The sequence below is a fragment of the Anolis sagrei genome, chromosome 4 (assembly GCF_037176765.1).
Source record: "Anolis sagrei isolate rAnoSag1 chromosome 4, rAnoSag1.mat, whole genome shotgun sequence".
In the NCBI taxonomy this organism is placed as follows: domain Eukaryota; kingdom Metazoa; phylum Chordata; class Lepidosauria; order Squamata; family Dactyloidae; genus Anolis; species Anolis sagrei.
This window is the reverse complement of record NC_090024.1, coordinates 88536145-88551311: the sequence shown is the minus strand read 5'-3', so window position 1 is coordinate 88551311 and position 15167 is coordinate 88536145. Positions and strand designations below refer to the sequence as shown.

General features: G+C 37.8%; 1 protein-coding gene across 1 annotated transcript in view; it reads left to right on the top strand.

The window, feature by feature from the left end:
* GMDS (GDP-mannose 4,6-dehydratase) overlaps nucleotides 1–15167 on the top strand; it is a 335902-nt gene that overhangs the window by 90852 nt on the left and 229883 nt on the right. The window contains exon 7 of the mRNA XM_060774739.2: nucleotides 4471–4598. Within this exon, the coding sequence (XP_060630722.1) occupies nucleotides 4471–4598 (128 nt within the window). The remainder of the gene's footprint in view (nucleotides 1–4470; nucleotides 4599–15167) is intronic.

The window sequence follows — 15167 nt, the reverse complement described above, 5'->3', positions numbered from 1 at the left end:
AATCCATTTAAAACATTATACAGATTCAACAAATAGAACCATGGATAATGACTAACTCTATATTTTGACTACACTTGGGCCAGAAGCATATCACAGGAGTGGTCTGGAGTACCTAGAAAGGCCCACAAATATTAGTTTATGTTGTGTGTGATACACACAGTTCACACTGATAACATGAACACCCTTTAATGTGGTTCTGAAGCAAGCAAGAAGAGGAAACTTCAGCAGCCATTACCTATTAGACAATTTAGTCTTTATCAGCAAGCGGGAGAAATCAGTTGTTACTCATGTCCATATGTTATAATTATTATAGGAATCCATTTTAAAAGGCAAAAATATTTTACATTATGAAATCATAAAACATAAATTCTGACTTGTCACCATTTCAGTTTGGAATGTCATCTGGGCTCAGAGACGGAAGAACTGGGCTCCAGCTTTCTAATAATAATTTCATGATAATAACTTTGAACTCATATTTCGCTAAGAATATTTAATATTCTATCTGAGTGCTTTGTTTTTATCATTTCCTTTAGATGCATTTGGTCTCTAAACAAGTAAGCCTTGATATCAGTTAAATGAGTTCAACTAAGTCTGTTGGGAATTATGCTGGGGAAAGTGGAAGGCAAAAGGAAGAGGGGCCGACCAAGGGCAAGATGGATGGATGGCATCCTTGAAGTGACTGGACTGACCTTGAGGGAGCTGGGGGTGGTAACGGCCGACAGGGAGCTCTGGCGTAGGCTGGTCCATGAGGTCACGAAGAGTCGGAGACGACTGAACGTATGAACAACAACAACAAGTCTGTTGGACTTATACCAACAAATGCTTAGTAGCGAAGATCTGGTTCATAAAAGGTTCTAATTGTATTTGAAATGGAAACAAAATTTATGAAACTACATTTTATAACATACAATCTCTGGGAGGGATAGCTAATACTCTAGAAGACAGAAGCAGAATTCAAAATGGTCTTAACAGATTAGAGGGATGGGCCAAAACTAACAAAATAAAGTTCAGCAGCGACAAGTGCAAGATGCTCCACTTAGGCTGGAAAAAATGAAATGCAGTGATACAGAAAGTGAATATATTTTATACACCTAAGCTCTTTAAAGGCATTACAATGATTGTTAATTCCCATGGTTAGTATCTAGACGGAAAAAAGGAGAGGCTATCCGTCTTCTTTTTATAACTAGCAGTTCTTCAGTAGCATATGGAACTGGAAGCTGGAAGCCACTTTCCCAAACAGTTTTAACATTCCCTTAAGAGGTAATCATTGAAGAATGGAAGTTTTCTTGATTGAGCCTAGTAGGTCAAGGCACCAAAGCTCACTAAAATCCACACGATGATTACAGGTCTAATTACTCATACAATGTATAGGTGCTGAAAGCTATTAGCTTCACATGCTAAGTTCTTACATTTGTAAATCCAAGGTTGTATATTTTTACTTTCTTAGTGCCGGGGATGGGAGGGTGGGGTGCGTTCCTGGAAACCATGCCTGTTTTTGCAGTGCGACATTTTCCAAAATGTCAAGAATGATAGTGGGATGCTTAAAAACAGGTGTGAAGAATTTCCTAGTAGGTTATAATGAAAACCCTATATATGTTGAAAATATCTGTAGTTTTGGAAACCCAGTTCCCAGGTTGTGATCACAGCAATTAATAGAATTCAATCACTGAGTTTGTTTTCAAAAGGTACCTTACTTACTTACTTACTCAAAAGGTACCAAGTCCGTTGGAACAAATTTTACAGGAATTGAAAAAAGTATGTTGAGGATGTGCATTCTTTTGCTATAAAATGCAATTTTCTAAGCCCTGTACCGAAGCGATTTGATACATTTTGATAGTTTTGATGGTTACATAATATTCTACTCTAGTCAGCAATGTAATTCCACCATAACTCATTTTCCTTTCCTTTCCTTTTTCATGTGTGTGTGGGTGTAGATCGAGTGACTTTTGAAAACAAATTCAATTATGTGTGGCAAAATTTTCTTTTATAACTTTTGTATCACTACATGAGAAATCAATGATTAACAATGCAGTATGCTAAACATGAAACTAACAAAATGAAGTTCAACAGTGACAAATGCAAGATACTCCACTTAGGCAGAAAAACCGAAATGCAAAGATACAGAATGGGGGACAATGCCTGGCTCAAGAGCAGTACGTGTGAAAAATATCTTGGAGTCCTCATGGACAAGTTAAACATGAGCCAACAATGTGATGTGGCGGCAAAAAAAGCCAATGGGATTTTGGCCTGCATCAATAGGAGCATAGTGTCTAGATCTAGGGAAGTAATGCTACCCCTCTATTCCGCTTTGGTTAGACCACACCTGGAATATTGTGTCCAATTCTGGGCACCACAATTCAAGAGAGATATTGACAAGCTGGAATGTGTCCAGAGGAGGGCGACTAAAATGATCAAGGGTCTGGAGAACAAGCCCTATGAGGAGCGGCTTAAGGAGCTGGGCATGTTTAACCTGAAGAAGAGAACGCTGACAGGAGACATGATAGCCATGTATAAATGTGTGAGAGGAAGTCACAGGGAGGAGGGAGCAAGCTTGTTTTCTGCTTCCATGGAGACTAGGACCCGGAACAATGGCTTCACACTACAAGAAAGGAGATTCCATCTGAACATGAGGAAGAACTTCCTGACTGTGAGAGCTGTTCAGCAGTGGAACTCTCTGCCCCAGAGTGTGGTGGAGGCTCCTTCTTTGGAAGCTTTTAAACAGAGGCTGGATGGCCATCTGTCAGGGGTGATTTGAATGCAATATTCCTGCTTCTTGGCAGGGGGTTGGACTGGATGACTCATGAGGTCTCTTCCAACTCTTTGATTCTATGATTCTGTGATTCTATGAAGTCCAGTTGCGTTTTGTGTGCAAACTACAAAGAAATGCAAAGTGAATCATTTTTTGGAACATTTTCACATTGATACAATAAAGTCCTTGTTGTTTGTCTAGGTGTTCAAGAAGAAGGATTTTGGATTCTAACTAGATCCATCTATTAAATTTCACGATAGGCATTGCACATGATTAATGGTGCATTTGCACTGTAGAATTAATGTTGTTTGGCATCGCTTTAACTGCCATGGCTCAATGCTATGGTATCCTGGGATTTGTAGTTTGGAGAGGCACCAGCACCCTTTGGCAGAGAAGACCTTGTAACACTAAAACTCTATGATTGCATAGTGTTGAGCCTTGACAATTAAAGTGGTGTCAAACTACATTAATTCTATATTGTAGATGCACTTTAAGAGGAATTAGAGATATGTTGCTGCCCCCTTTTCATTTATGTGTATATATTTACAAAGATAAAACCTTAAAATACTCTGTGATAGACTTTTTCCTGTTGGGTTGTTGGTTTTTTCAGGCTATATGGCCATGGTCTAGAGGCCTCTAGACCATGACTATATAGCCCAAAAAAACCTACAACAACCCAGTGATTCCAGCCATGAAAGCCTTCGACAATACATTTTTCGTGTTGGTTTCCACGTTGAATGTCTGAGTATCAGCAGCAAGGCTGGAACAGTAGTGTAAACCCAATGCTTCCCTTTTAATTACATGAGTTCTCTTCCTTTGTGAAGGGAGAAAGAGGGGAAATTGAAGGAGAGTGAGAAACTGAGAAATTTAAAAGCAGCAGAAAAAAATGACACAAAAGAGAATTAATTGGGGTTGTTGGAAGACATGCTGAAACCGATAAGGCACTCTGAAGCACCAAGGGTCTTTGTAGATCAAAATATTTCGATTTCCAGAATGAGGAATGAACCTAAGTTGATCTGTCTACATCACATTAGTTTAACCCAAGAGTCACTGCTCACCAGCACGTTAACATGTTCTTTAAGTTCAGGATTTGGAAACCTGTCTATAATTGTCCACATTTTCAGGATCCAGGTTAGCTTTTTTCACCACCCTTTCAAATGTGTAGCCCTTAAAAATATTATCTTTGTTGGACTGAGTTTCTCAGCAGGTGCTTATCCATTTTGGTTTGAGCTTCAACTGGCTGATTAGCAAAGAATGTGTGTGTTTGTGTGTGTTCTGTTGGGAGTCCTAGAGTTCTTTCATACGTTTTACTCCACAGGTGATTATTCAGATCATAAATTATAGGAAACTATTATTTTTGTTTTGTGTTTGCAACTGCAAATGATGTATTGTCTTCTTTATATCCCTTCCATATGGAAAGGCTTTTTTTCTTTACCGTTTGCATTGTCATCTTGTTTTCTATTTTGTTTTTAGAAATACATATTTCATTTTATTTTTCTTGGCTTTGAGCCTAAACTGAACATGAGAAAACATAGCTAATGTGACATGTATGCTGGCACTTCTTAGCTTGTAATAGTGATAAATGATGTCAGAATGTAGGTGACTGATATAACGAGGAAAATCTGAAATAAATTATCATAAGCAGTATTCCTTAAGATCAGCTATGAGAGTGTTACCAGAAAGTCTCTAATCCTCATTTCTTATCTCTCTCTTTGTTTTAGGGGCTAATTTTGTCACTAGAAAAATTAGCCGTTCTGTTGCTAAGATCCACCTTGGGCAACTGGAATGTTTCAGTTTGGGCAATCTGGATGCCAAGAGAGACTGGGGTCACGCCAAGGATTATGTTGAGGTATGCCTTTGGTCATATGTATACTGTAAACATTGCTTTTCTTGCAGCATCTTCAGAGAAAATGTATTACCTGCTGTTTTTTCCCCCTCCTAAACCTAGGATTTCACTCAGTGGTCTACAGAAGTAACATACGATATATTCTTATGTATAACCTGAAGATTTGTGGGAGAGGGATCTTAAAGTTTACATTTCTTTCTATATGACTTTGGAAAAGAGAGAGACTGGCATGACTTCTTATACTAGTTGTTGTTATTTTTTGCATTGCTGTATTGAAAATAAGAATGCATTTTATTTACCAATATTAATTAGTTCCCAGATGTGCTGGCCAGTGGCCACCAAATTGTATGTATTCAGCTGGGGTGTCTGTTAGGAACATGTGCTGGTGATGTATGTAGTATTCCAGATCTTTCATACATTTGTCCTGTTATTGTTCTTAAATTGTTCTTAACTATTCTCATCTTTAAAACCCCATCTTGAATATTCTCATCTTGAACATCTTCCCATAGATTAACTCTTTTGAATAATGGACCCCTTGTTAATTACTGGAGTCCCCGAATACACATAAAAGCAATTGCAGTAAAATGGAAATAAACAACAGCTCCAAATTTTAATGGACTGGTAAACATGTTTTAGAATGCAGCAACACCCTAGACATTTCTGTGAGTGTTGTTTTAAGTTTCCTGGAATCTTCCCAATACTATAGATAAGCTTTTAGTATCCTTGCCCACTTGAATTTTAAATATACATGATACATCACCATGCATATTGACTGGAGTTGAAAAAAAATCCCAAATGCAACATACGCATAAGCATATAAACACGCGCACACACACATGTATTATATGAATATAGGACTTTCAGTAGGGAATTCATTTTCAACCAAACAATAGAAAGAACATATTGCTACATAATAAAGAGGTCATTTAAGCGGACATTGCTATAGTAATAGGTTGAATGTATTTATGCATGTACTTATTTGCCTATGTTTGTAATGTTATCTTAATGAATTTGGTTGAAAAATCATGTTTGATGCTCAGATAATGTGCTAGTGCATAAATCAGCAAATTGTGAGCTATGTGCCAATCTAAGACACTTTCATTTCAACCCTGTGGATGTTCCTGAATACTGTTGCTTCTTTGCCTAATTTTCTTCTATGTTGGATTGACCTTGATCAAAATTAAGGTATGTCCTTTCTCACCCAGCATGGAAGATCTGCTAATGGTTTGCTATGTTTCTGCCCTAATGGATCTTTTTGATTCCCTGCTAGAAATCTCCTAAGACTTAGAATTGGAAAAAATACTAAATTAAGTGGGGTGAATGGAAAGAAAATGAGGATGGGTAGCTTTGTGGGTGGATATGTGGAAGAGATAAGGATAGATTGAAAAGCAGAAATGAATTGCTATTTGAAGACATCTTGTTTTATTTATGTAATAGAGAAACTGGATGGGAGGGAGAGAGGGAGAAAGAAAGATAAAAAGTTGCACAAATGAAGGGGAAAAAATGATATTCCCGTTCCCTTTGATGATACCAAGTCAAAGTAAAGTGGATCTTGACTTGCTTCCATGGAAGGAACGAGTCTCTTCCAAAGATATCTCCACCCTTTCCTAGTAAGCAAGACCTTAAGAAATATAAATGACCAAACCAATTTTTTCTCTGAACCCTAGTTGGTAAATATATTTCTTGAATATAATTTAATTATAACAATGATTAAAACCCCAAACTTATTCTATTGTTAAACTGGGTGCCAGCAGGTGTATATATCATAACTGTATGTAAGTCTGTTCAGATTAAATTTTGGATGGCAGTCAATACCAATTTGTTGGGATAGGGGAAGCGGTAGTATATCAGCAGTGTGGATATATGGATCTTCTGTGTCTTGTTTTGTTCTCTGAAGATAATTCATTCCTTTTCCATTCACTACAATATAACATCTGGAAGATGTGTTCAAATTCTAGTACAATATCAAGCACTTAACAGTCAGTGATTCATTTCCTATATAATGTAAAAAAAAAAAAAATCCAAGACATGTTACAAATATCCTCACATGCTCCCATGAGAACCCTATTTCAAAATAATATAGATTCCCACAAATATTTAACTTGGAACAGTGAGAATGTACTTATCAACTCTTTGCCAATGTTGTATTTCTCAGCAATTAAATACCAATAATACCAAAATCATGAACAGATCAAGCTGAAGGCATGTTCATTTCCAAAGTTTTAATAAGATTGTTTACAAATATGTGGCCTTATTAAAATCTTGATGTCCAGAACACTTAGGATTTGTTCCCATAATATTTGAATTTCAGGGAATCAACATATTTTTATTTCTTATTTTTCCATCATGGTCTACTTCTTTGAACATACATGCAAGAACAATGTGGCTATGTAAGCACTGAGCATCTTATATATCTGCATTAACCTTTTCATGCTTGGTGATATGTATGATATAGCCAGTTTTGTAGCATTTCTTTACAATTATCAAGTATGTTGAGAAATCGTTGATTTTACCCAAAATCATTCAGCTGGTTGCCGTGTGGTGGTGGTGACTGACAATCACCACTTTATTTATTAGTAATCCTGTTGCTTCCTTCTTTGTAGGAAAACATACTCATTTTTCTTTGGGCAATTTGTGACCTCTCATAGATCATGATCACTTGTTTCTAGTTTCCCTTTTTTATTAGTAGTAAATGTTTTGGGAAGTTTATTTTATTCTTATATGCAACACAATGCCCAGTTCATTGCTGTTCATTAAAATCCACAATACAGTTCTTGTATCTGGGTTTATTATAAAGTGTTAGTGCTATATATAAAAAAATCTAAGTTCATATCCTTTCATCTCCTGTTTCAATGCAGCCACAACACTGGGTACCAATTTGTCAAGAAGCACAATGTATATGTTGACGTTTTTGTATGGTCTTGTTCTTTTTATCTATGTTTATAACACAACTTTTAAAAATATTCCTGAAAATTGTAACTGTGAATTAAAAGATACAGGACATGTGGCATTTTTAGAGGTTTGAGTTACTGCTCAGAAAATTTCCATCCATCACTATATTGTGAATGGATAAAATGTGTTTGTTTCCTCGTCTATTGTAATTTAGCATAATATAAAAGTAATGATCACTGTGAAAGTGAGAAAAAGAAATTTAATATTCACCATTTTTCCTCCTGAATTGGAGGACAACAATAGGAGTGTTTTAGGGGTCAGTACTTCCAGTTTAAAAGATCCCAAGTTACAAAGTGGGCCATGTGCCTCAAATGGACCCATACCCTCCTCCCTCTTGTTCCATCAAGGTCTTTTCACATACATGCATGCAATCTATTTAATTTCCTTTCCTCGGCTCAAAATTTGAAGGAAAGCATTTTTGAAACTGAAACAATAGCCATAAAGCAAAATTAGCATTTGTAACTCTAACTCATATTAATGAATTTCCCCTCTTAATTAAACATTTCCTTTTCTTGCAAGGCATGACCATTCTGCAGAGGTTCCCGCCCTGAAAAAAGTTTCAAAGTCAAAACTGCACACACATCCTTTGCAAAATAAAAGCCATAGGTGACATCTGTTAACTGCAAAATTTGAGTTCATTTTTCAGTAATTTTTAAGTAAGGATGGTGCTTTCGTATTTTGAAAACAAAAGTGTGCAACTCTGAACTCTGAGTTCTACAAGTCTCACAGGGGAAAGGGGGGCAAAAAGATGAGGAATGAGTGATTGGGAGGACTAATGTCCCTTGCAGCTTCGGTAAGCTAAATATGCATTGAGCTTTTTAAAGTCTCTTCCCATGAGTTTTGGTGTGACAAGAAGAGGGCTAGGCAGGTGTATACTCCAGTCCCAAACATGATGAGTTTGAGATATCAGAACCTGTTTTAGGAGCCTCATGTGATAATGTCATAAGTGATGTGTCAATTTATTCCAAGTTGAGTTGCTGTGAGTTTCCTGGGCTTTATGGCCATGTTCCAGAAGCATTCTCTCCTGACATTTCGCCCACATCTATAGCAGGCATGTTCAGAGATTGTGAGATCTGTTGGAAACTAGGCTTCTATATCTGTGGAATGTCCCAGGTGGGAGAACGCAGAACAGTGGTTCCCAACCTTTTTTTGACCAGGGACCACTTTGACCAGTGGCCACTCTCCAACATTAGTACCAAGAGGGTTACAAATCAGTTTTTGGTCAACTTTAGATTTGGTTTGGTTATTTGGGGTTCTGATTCAAAAAACTGCATTGGATAGACCACATCAGCTCGAGTTTATGATGCAGAACATATGCCATCCAGTAGCTGCCATCTGCTTGGCCACAGAAAACCACATTTAATAATCTAGAACTGATGTGGTAGTCAGCATCTTCCCATTTCATGGGTAGCCAGCATCTCCCCTCCCAATATCCCAAGAGGGTTTTGGGAGACGAGCCACTCTTGGTGCTGCGTGGTTTCGAGGCAACAGTGTAGTAATGAGGTCTCAGACCATATTTTTATTCTTGCGGACCACTGGTGGTCCATAGACCACAGGTTGGGAGCCACAGATTTAGAACAAACTTATTTGTTGTTCTAAGCACATTCATCAATTTTCTTTTTGCATATGATGTCACAGGAACTAATATTACTCATTTGTACATTAGGTCTATCTATCTATATATATAAATGTTCTGTGCATAATGAGTTCCTTAAAAACAAAAGAACCAATGAATGAAATCATTCCTGGGATTTATAGTTCAACTACAATCAAAGAGCATTCTGAACTCCATCAACGATGGAATTGAACCAAACTTGGCACACAGAACTCCCATGACCAACAGAAAATACTGGAAGGGTTTGGTGGGCATTGACCTTGAGTTTGGGAGTTGTAGTTCACCTACATCCAGAGAGCACTGTGGACTCAAACAATGATGGATCTGGACCAAACTTGGCACAAGCACTCAATACGCCCAAATATGAACACAGATGGAGTTTGGGGGAAAATAGACCTTGACATTTGGAAGTTGTAGTCACTGGGATTCACAGTTCACCTACAATCAAAGGGCATTCTGAACTTCACAAACGACAGAATCGGGGCAAACTTCCCACTCAGAACCCCCGTGACCAACAGAAAATTCTTAAAGCCATCCAATCCAACTCCCACATCAGGGCAAGAAAACGTAAACAAAGTCCTCCTGACAAAGAGCCATCCAGCCATAGATATAGATGATTCAGATACACAGAGATATAGTATCATAGATTTGAAAGGGACCAAAAAGAAGGACAATTATATGTTGCATGTTCCAGAGTAGGCAAACCAGACAATCTCCACATCAACACTGACAAAGAAACAACAAGAAATACTGTTTACCCACAAGCATCAAGACATTACATATATTAGAAACCAAAACTTTCTCATTCCCTTTATTTTCCAGATCAACAGACTGGGCCACAGCAACGCGTGGCAGAGGACAGCTAGTATTAATTATTGTGATGGATAACTAAATCTTAGATGTCCAAAGTTCTCTGGTATAAATCTTCGGAGGCATCATCCAGTCATATAAAACATTTAGATAACAGGAAGCTTGAGTCCTTTGGACTTTCACAGCCATTAAAGAAAAGTCACTTCAAGAAGAAATTAAAGCTGCAGATCAAAACTAAAGTCTGAGGAATGCAGGATGCATAGAGGTGACAGTCATGAAAACAAGAAGGCAAGTTGCCAATAGATGCAGGAAGGCAGAGAACCGGCTAAGATTTAGGTGGAGTACCATATATAGGCCAGCAAATTCTAAGAAACAAGAACTCTTCTATGAAATTGAATTAAATTTCTCCCTCTCCTGCCCGATGAGATGTCGTTTTATCAGTCATGCTTCATATTCATATAATTATAGCTACATATGTGACTTTTGGCTTCATGCCACCTGGGAAGAAGGGACAGTTCTTTCATGTGAAGGAATGAAAAAGAGTTGCAGGGCAGAAGTTCATTTTTTTTCCATCAGAACATAAAGAAAAATTATGCATTGCTCGATGGGGCCACTCTTGTATGCAGGGTATGTGTGAATGATTGGCAATAAGAGAGGAAAGGAAGAAGAATGTAGGCTATAGTTACTTTAGACATGAATGGGTTCTGTATTTGAAAGCGCATAATTGAGGCAAGAAAGTGGTTTTAATGATAATATGTAGGAGCTCTGTCTATTACAAATCATATGGCATTCATTTACAAAGCGCTACAGTTGTGTCTACAAGTAAGTGTTGCTAATAGTCTCCTTTGCTTCAAGAAAATTATACTCATGTGTTTCATAGCTACTGTACCATGTTGTCTTTCTGCAGCAGCTCTCCCAAATGTGAATAATGGAATTTAAAACAAAACCAAGCATCTCTTTGTTTATGCAGATCTTTTTCAGTGTCTTTGCATTTTTAAAATTATTGGCCTATTTGTGGGGTTATGCGGGAAGTTATAAAGCAAAAACAAAAACGCTTTCCTCGGTAAAACCATCTGGTTTCGTTTCCTGTCCCTCAGTAACTGTATGTGTATTATTATCACGACTATTCCCATGGTTTTCTAAGTGGTCTCATTACACTGGTGGTCTTAGAAATTGGTAGGAATAGTTGGATTTCTTTCAAGTATAAAATGACCCGATTGAAAAATTAAAAATTATTGTCCTGTTTTGCAAGCTAATACATTTTACAACTTAAGAATAGACATTATTTTAAAAATATTTGATGAAATAAATGTGATTTATCAAGGGGTTTTTTGGTTACTTGCACTGTCTTAAAGAATTTTCTGGTTCAGCATTGTGCAAATTTTAAGGCTGTGGCTGAGAAACAATTTTTATTTGTATTTGATTCACATAAGTGAAATAAAACATTTAAAACAGTGGTTCTGGATCCGTAAGAATGAAAATATGGTCCACGGCCTCACCATTACTACACCGCTGCCTCGAAACCATGTGGCAATGAGAGCGACTGGTCTCACGAAACCCTCTTATAGTGCCGAGACAATGGGGATGTCAGGAAGGGAGAGGCTGACAACCCTACTACTACCACATCAGCTCTAGATTATTAAATGTGGTTTTCTGTGGGTGAGCAGATGGCGACTAGTGGATGGCATATGTTCTGTATCAGAAACTAGAGCTGATGTGGTCTATCCAATGCAATTTTCTGAATCAGCACCCCAAATAACCAAATTGAATCTAAAGTTGATCAAAACCAGATTCGTATCCTTTTTGGTACTATGTTGGAATGTGGTCCCAGGTCAAGTTTTCCCTGGTCATAGTGTTCCCTGGTCAAGTGGTCCCAGGTCAAAAAAAGGTTGGGAACCACTGATTTAAAGTAATTCACAGTTTTGATTTCTGTTTGTTTTGTCTTCTGTTTTATAATTGAACACCCAAGTCATCCAGTATGTATAGCCGAGCTGTTTGGAGAACAAGGTCCTCTTCTCTACTGCATTTTCTTTCATTTATAAGTAATCAATTAAACATTATGCACATTGTTCTCCTACAATTTAGAGGTCTTCCAATTAATGAGAGAAGCATATATCCATGCTTTTAAGCAGACCTGTTTGGATGTCTCAAATGATGGATTAGGATCATTGGGCATACATTGTTCACATCCAAATGTGCATCTCAATATTTGTCCAAGTATGGTTACCGTCCTCACACACTTCGTTTCTTTCACCCGTATTCTTCCTGTTTTAATCATGTATAAATATCCTTTGTGGTCCAAATGTTTACCTTTTCTAGAAATTCACTGAGTTCTGCAAATATTTGCTACATATTTTAGAAGGGTAAATGTTAGTGTGTGGATCCCTTCAATTACGCTGTTAGTGTTTTCTATATTATTATGAAGTACGAATTTACTCAGTAAACTAGCTAAGCCTCACAGTTGTATGTGAAGCAACTGTGATTCTTCTTCAGTGTCAGAGAACATTCCACAAATCTACAGGGTATACTTAATATGCCACTTCTAGTTTTAGAACAAATACTTGAATTTTCAGCTATAGGTGTTTTGGGATGTGGCTTGACCTAACAAATAATGTTAATGATCCAACAATAGAGCAGCTGAACTTTCCAACTGGTCTTCTTTGGCAGGTTTTCAACTTAGCTCAGGGGACTGACAGTTCTTGTTACTAGGATAAGTATGTGGAGAAATGTTATTGCTACCAAGCGGTATCGCTGTTAGCTAGGTAAGCTTTCCTCTGCCCTCGCATCCCGTATTATAAATAATAATAGATAAGTATCACACACAAATTATGCATTCCAAACAAATCTCACTGCCAGTATGCTAAACCTAGTACAGTTTACACATTCCCATTACTTCTCCCTGACCACTCCTTGGTGTTCTTATGTTTCTATTTAGAGGTAGAAGCAATGTGGGAGTGTTTCCATAAATTCTTCAAGTATTTTTGTTCTCCAGGAATTTTGGAAGTAGATTTTGAATTGCATGTGTGTTTCTAAACCTTTGACAGTGTAAAAAATTATTTCATGCCCTTTGCTTTCATTTAAAATCAAAAACAAAAAAACAACACTAGTTATGCCTAGGCACATAAAATCAAGTAATAAACAGTAAAAATATACATCTGTTTTTCAGCTAGAGTAAAAATCTTGAACAGATATCAGAGGTAAATACTGTATGGCACAGTGGCAGGCACAATATAACAATTCAAACACTTAAAATCTAGTTAAACTCTTATAACTAGTACAAGCTTTAATGCCTCTACATGAATGCAATGTTGGGTTGGGTAGCTTGTCATTCTCTAGTTAGTTGCTTATATACTAATCAAACCAGTATTAAACCAGTACAATATAGTGCAGCATGTCTGACATATTCACTTGTTGATAAACCCCTCCATGTTTACAGGTTTAGGACCTGTTTGTGCGTGTAATCGATCTTCTGTACAACAAGACAGGGTTCCAACCCACCTGAAGGAGGCTGCAGTAAGACCTCTGCAAAAAACGTAACTAAATCTTACTATTCTGGTGACTTTTTAACTCCAGGGACTCTTAAAGGAAGCATATTGTCTAGATCTATTTCAGTCTGCTTTCAGACCTGGTTATGGAACAGAAACAATTTTGGTCTCCTTGATGGAAGACCTACGCTGGAACTGCACAGGGGGAATATATGACTTTTAGTTCTGCTGGATCTCTTGATGACTATTGACCATGGTATCCTTCTGAGTCACCTCTCTGGGGTGACACTTGGAGGTACTGTTCTTCAGTGACTGCACTGTTTCCTGGAAAGGCTCTCTCAGAAGGTGGTGCTGGGGAATTCCTATTTGACTCCCCAACCATTGACCCGCACATATAATAATTATCACATCCTGTTAGCTCACTTGTTTTTGAGCACTAGCCGTACTCTTGTCCTTTTTGTGTTTATATTTAAGCAATACACGTGTTCCCTTAAGACTTTAGTAGAAAAGAACAATGACATCTAACAGTTTAGCCATGTTGGGATCTAAGGCTCAGGAGCTGCTAAGGGATTAAGTTCAAACTCCCACATCTTTGATAACTGCATGGACGACATATACTGTACTTGTAAAGAATAAAAGGTGAAGAGCATTATATATAGGTTTTCTCAACTAAAAGTATGAATTTCAAAGAACCAGGAGAAAGTTCCATAGATCTTTTTTCTTGCTAAAGGGTAAGTATATGTGCACAGCAATCACATTTCACAGAAGTTATGAAGCAAGGAGTATATGAATGGGGGACGCCTGGCTCGAGAGCAGTATGTGTGAAAAAGATCTTGGAGTCCTCGTGGACAACAAGTTAAACATGAGCCAACAATGTGATGTGGCGGCAAAAAAAGCCAATGGGATTTTGGCCTGCATCAATAGGAGCATAGTGTCTAGATCTAAGGAAGTAATGCTACCCCTCTATTCTGCTTTGGTTAGACCACATCTGGAATATTGTGTCCAATTCTGGGCACCACAATTCAAGAGAGATATTGACAAGCTGGAATGTGTCCAGAGGAGGGCGACTAAAATGATCAAGGGTCTGGAGAACAAGCCGTATGAGGAGCGGCTTAGGGAACTGGGCATGTTTAGCCTGAAGAAGAGAAGGCTGAGAGGAGATATGATAGCCATGTATAAATATGTGAGAGGAAGCCACAGGGAGGAGGGAGCAAGCTTGTTTTCTGCTTCCTTGGAGACTAGGACGCGGAACAATGGCTTCAAACTACAAGAGAGGAGATTCCATCTGAACATTAGGAAGAACTTCCTGACTGTGAGAGCCATTCAGCAGTGGAACTCTCTGCCCCGGAGTGTGGTGGAGGCTCCTTCTTTGGAAGCTTTTAAGCAGAGGCTGGATGGCCATTTGTCAGGGGTGATTTGAATGCAATATTCCTGCTTCTTGGCAGGGGGTTGGACTGGATGGCCCATGAGGTCTCTTCCAACTCTTTGATTCTATGATTCTATGATTCTATGATATGATGCACACATATTATCCTTGTCTCTAAAGTAGAGAGAAAAACATCATCACTGCAAAAGATAGAACGAGGTACAGAAATTATTTCTTGTTCCCACTTTTTTTGGTCCTGTGGTCGTGTGTTTTTTTTTTTAAAAAAGGAAAAGAGAGGAAGCAGATCATTACCATATAATTTATTGTTCTTTTAAATTTGTTAA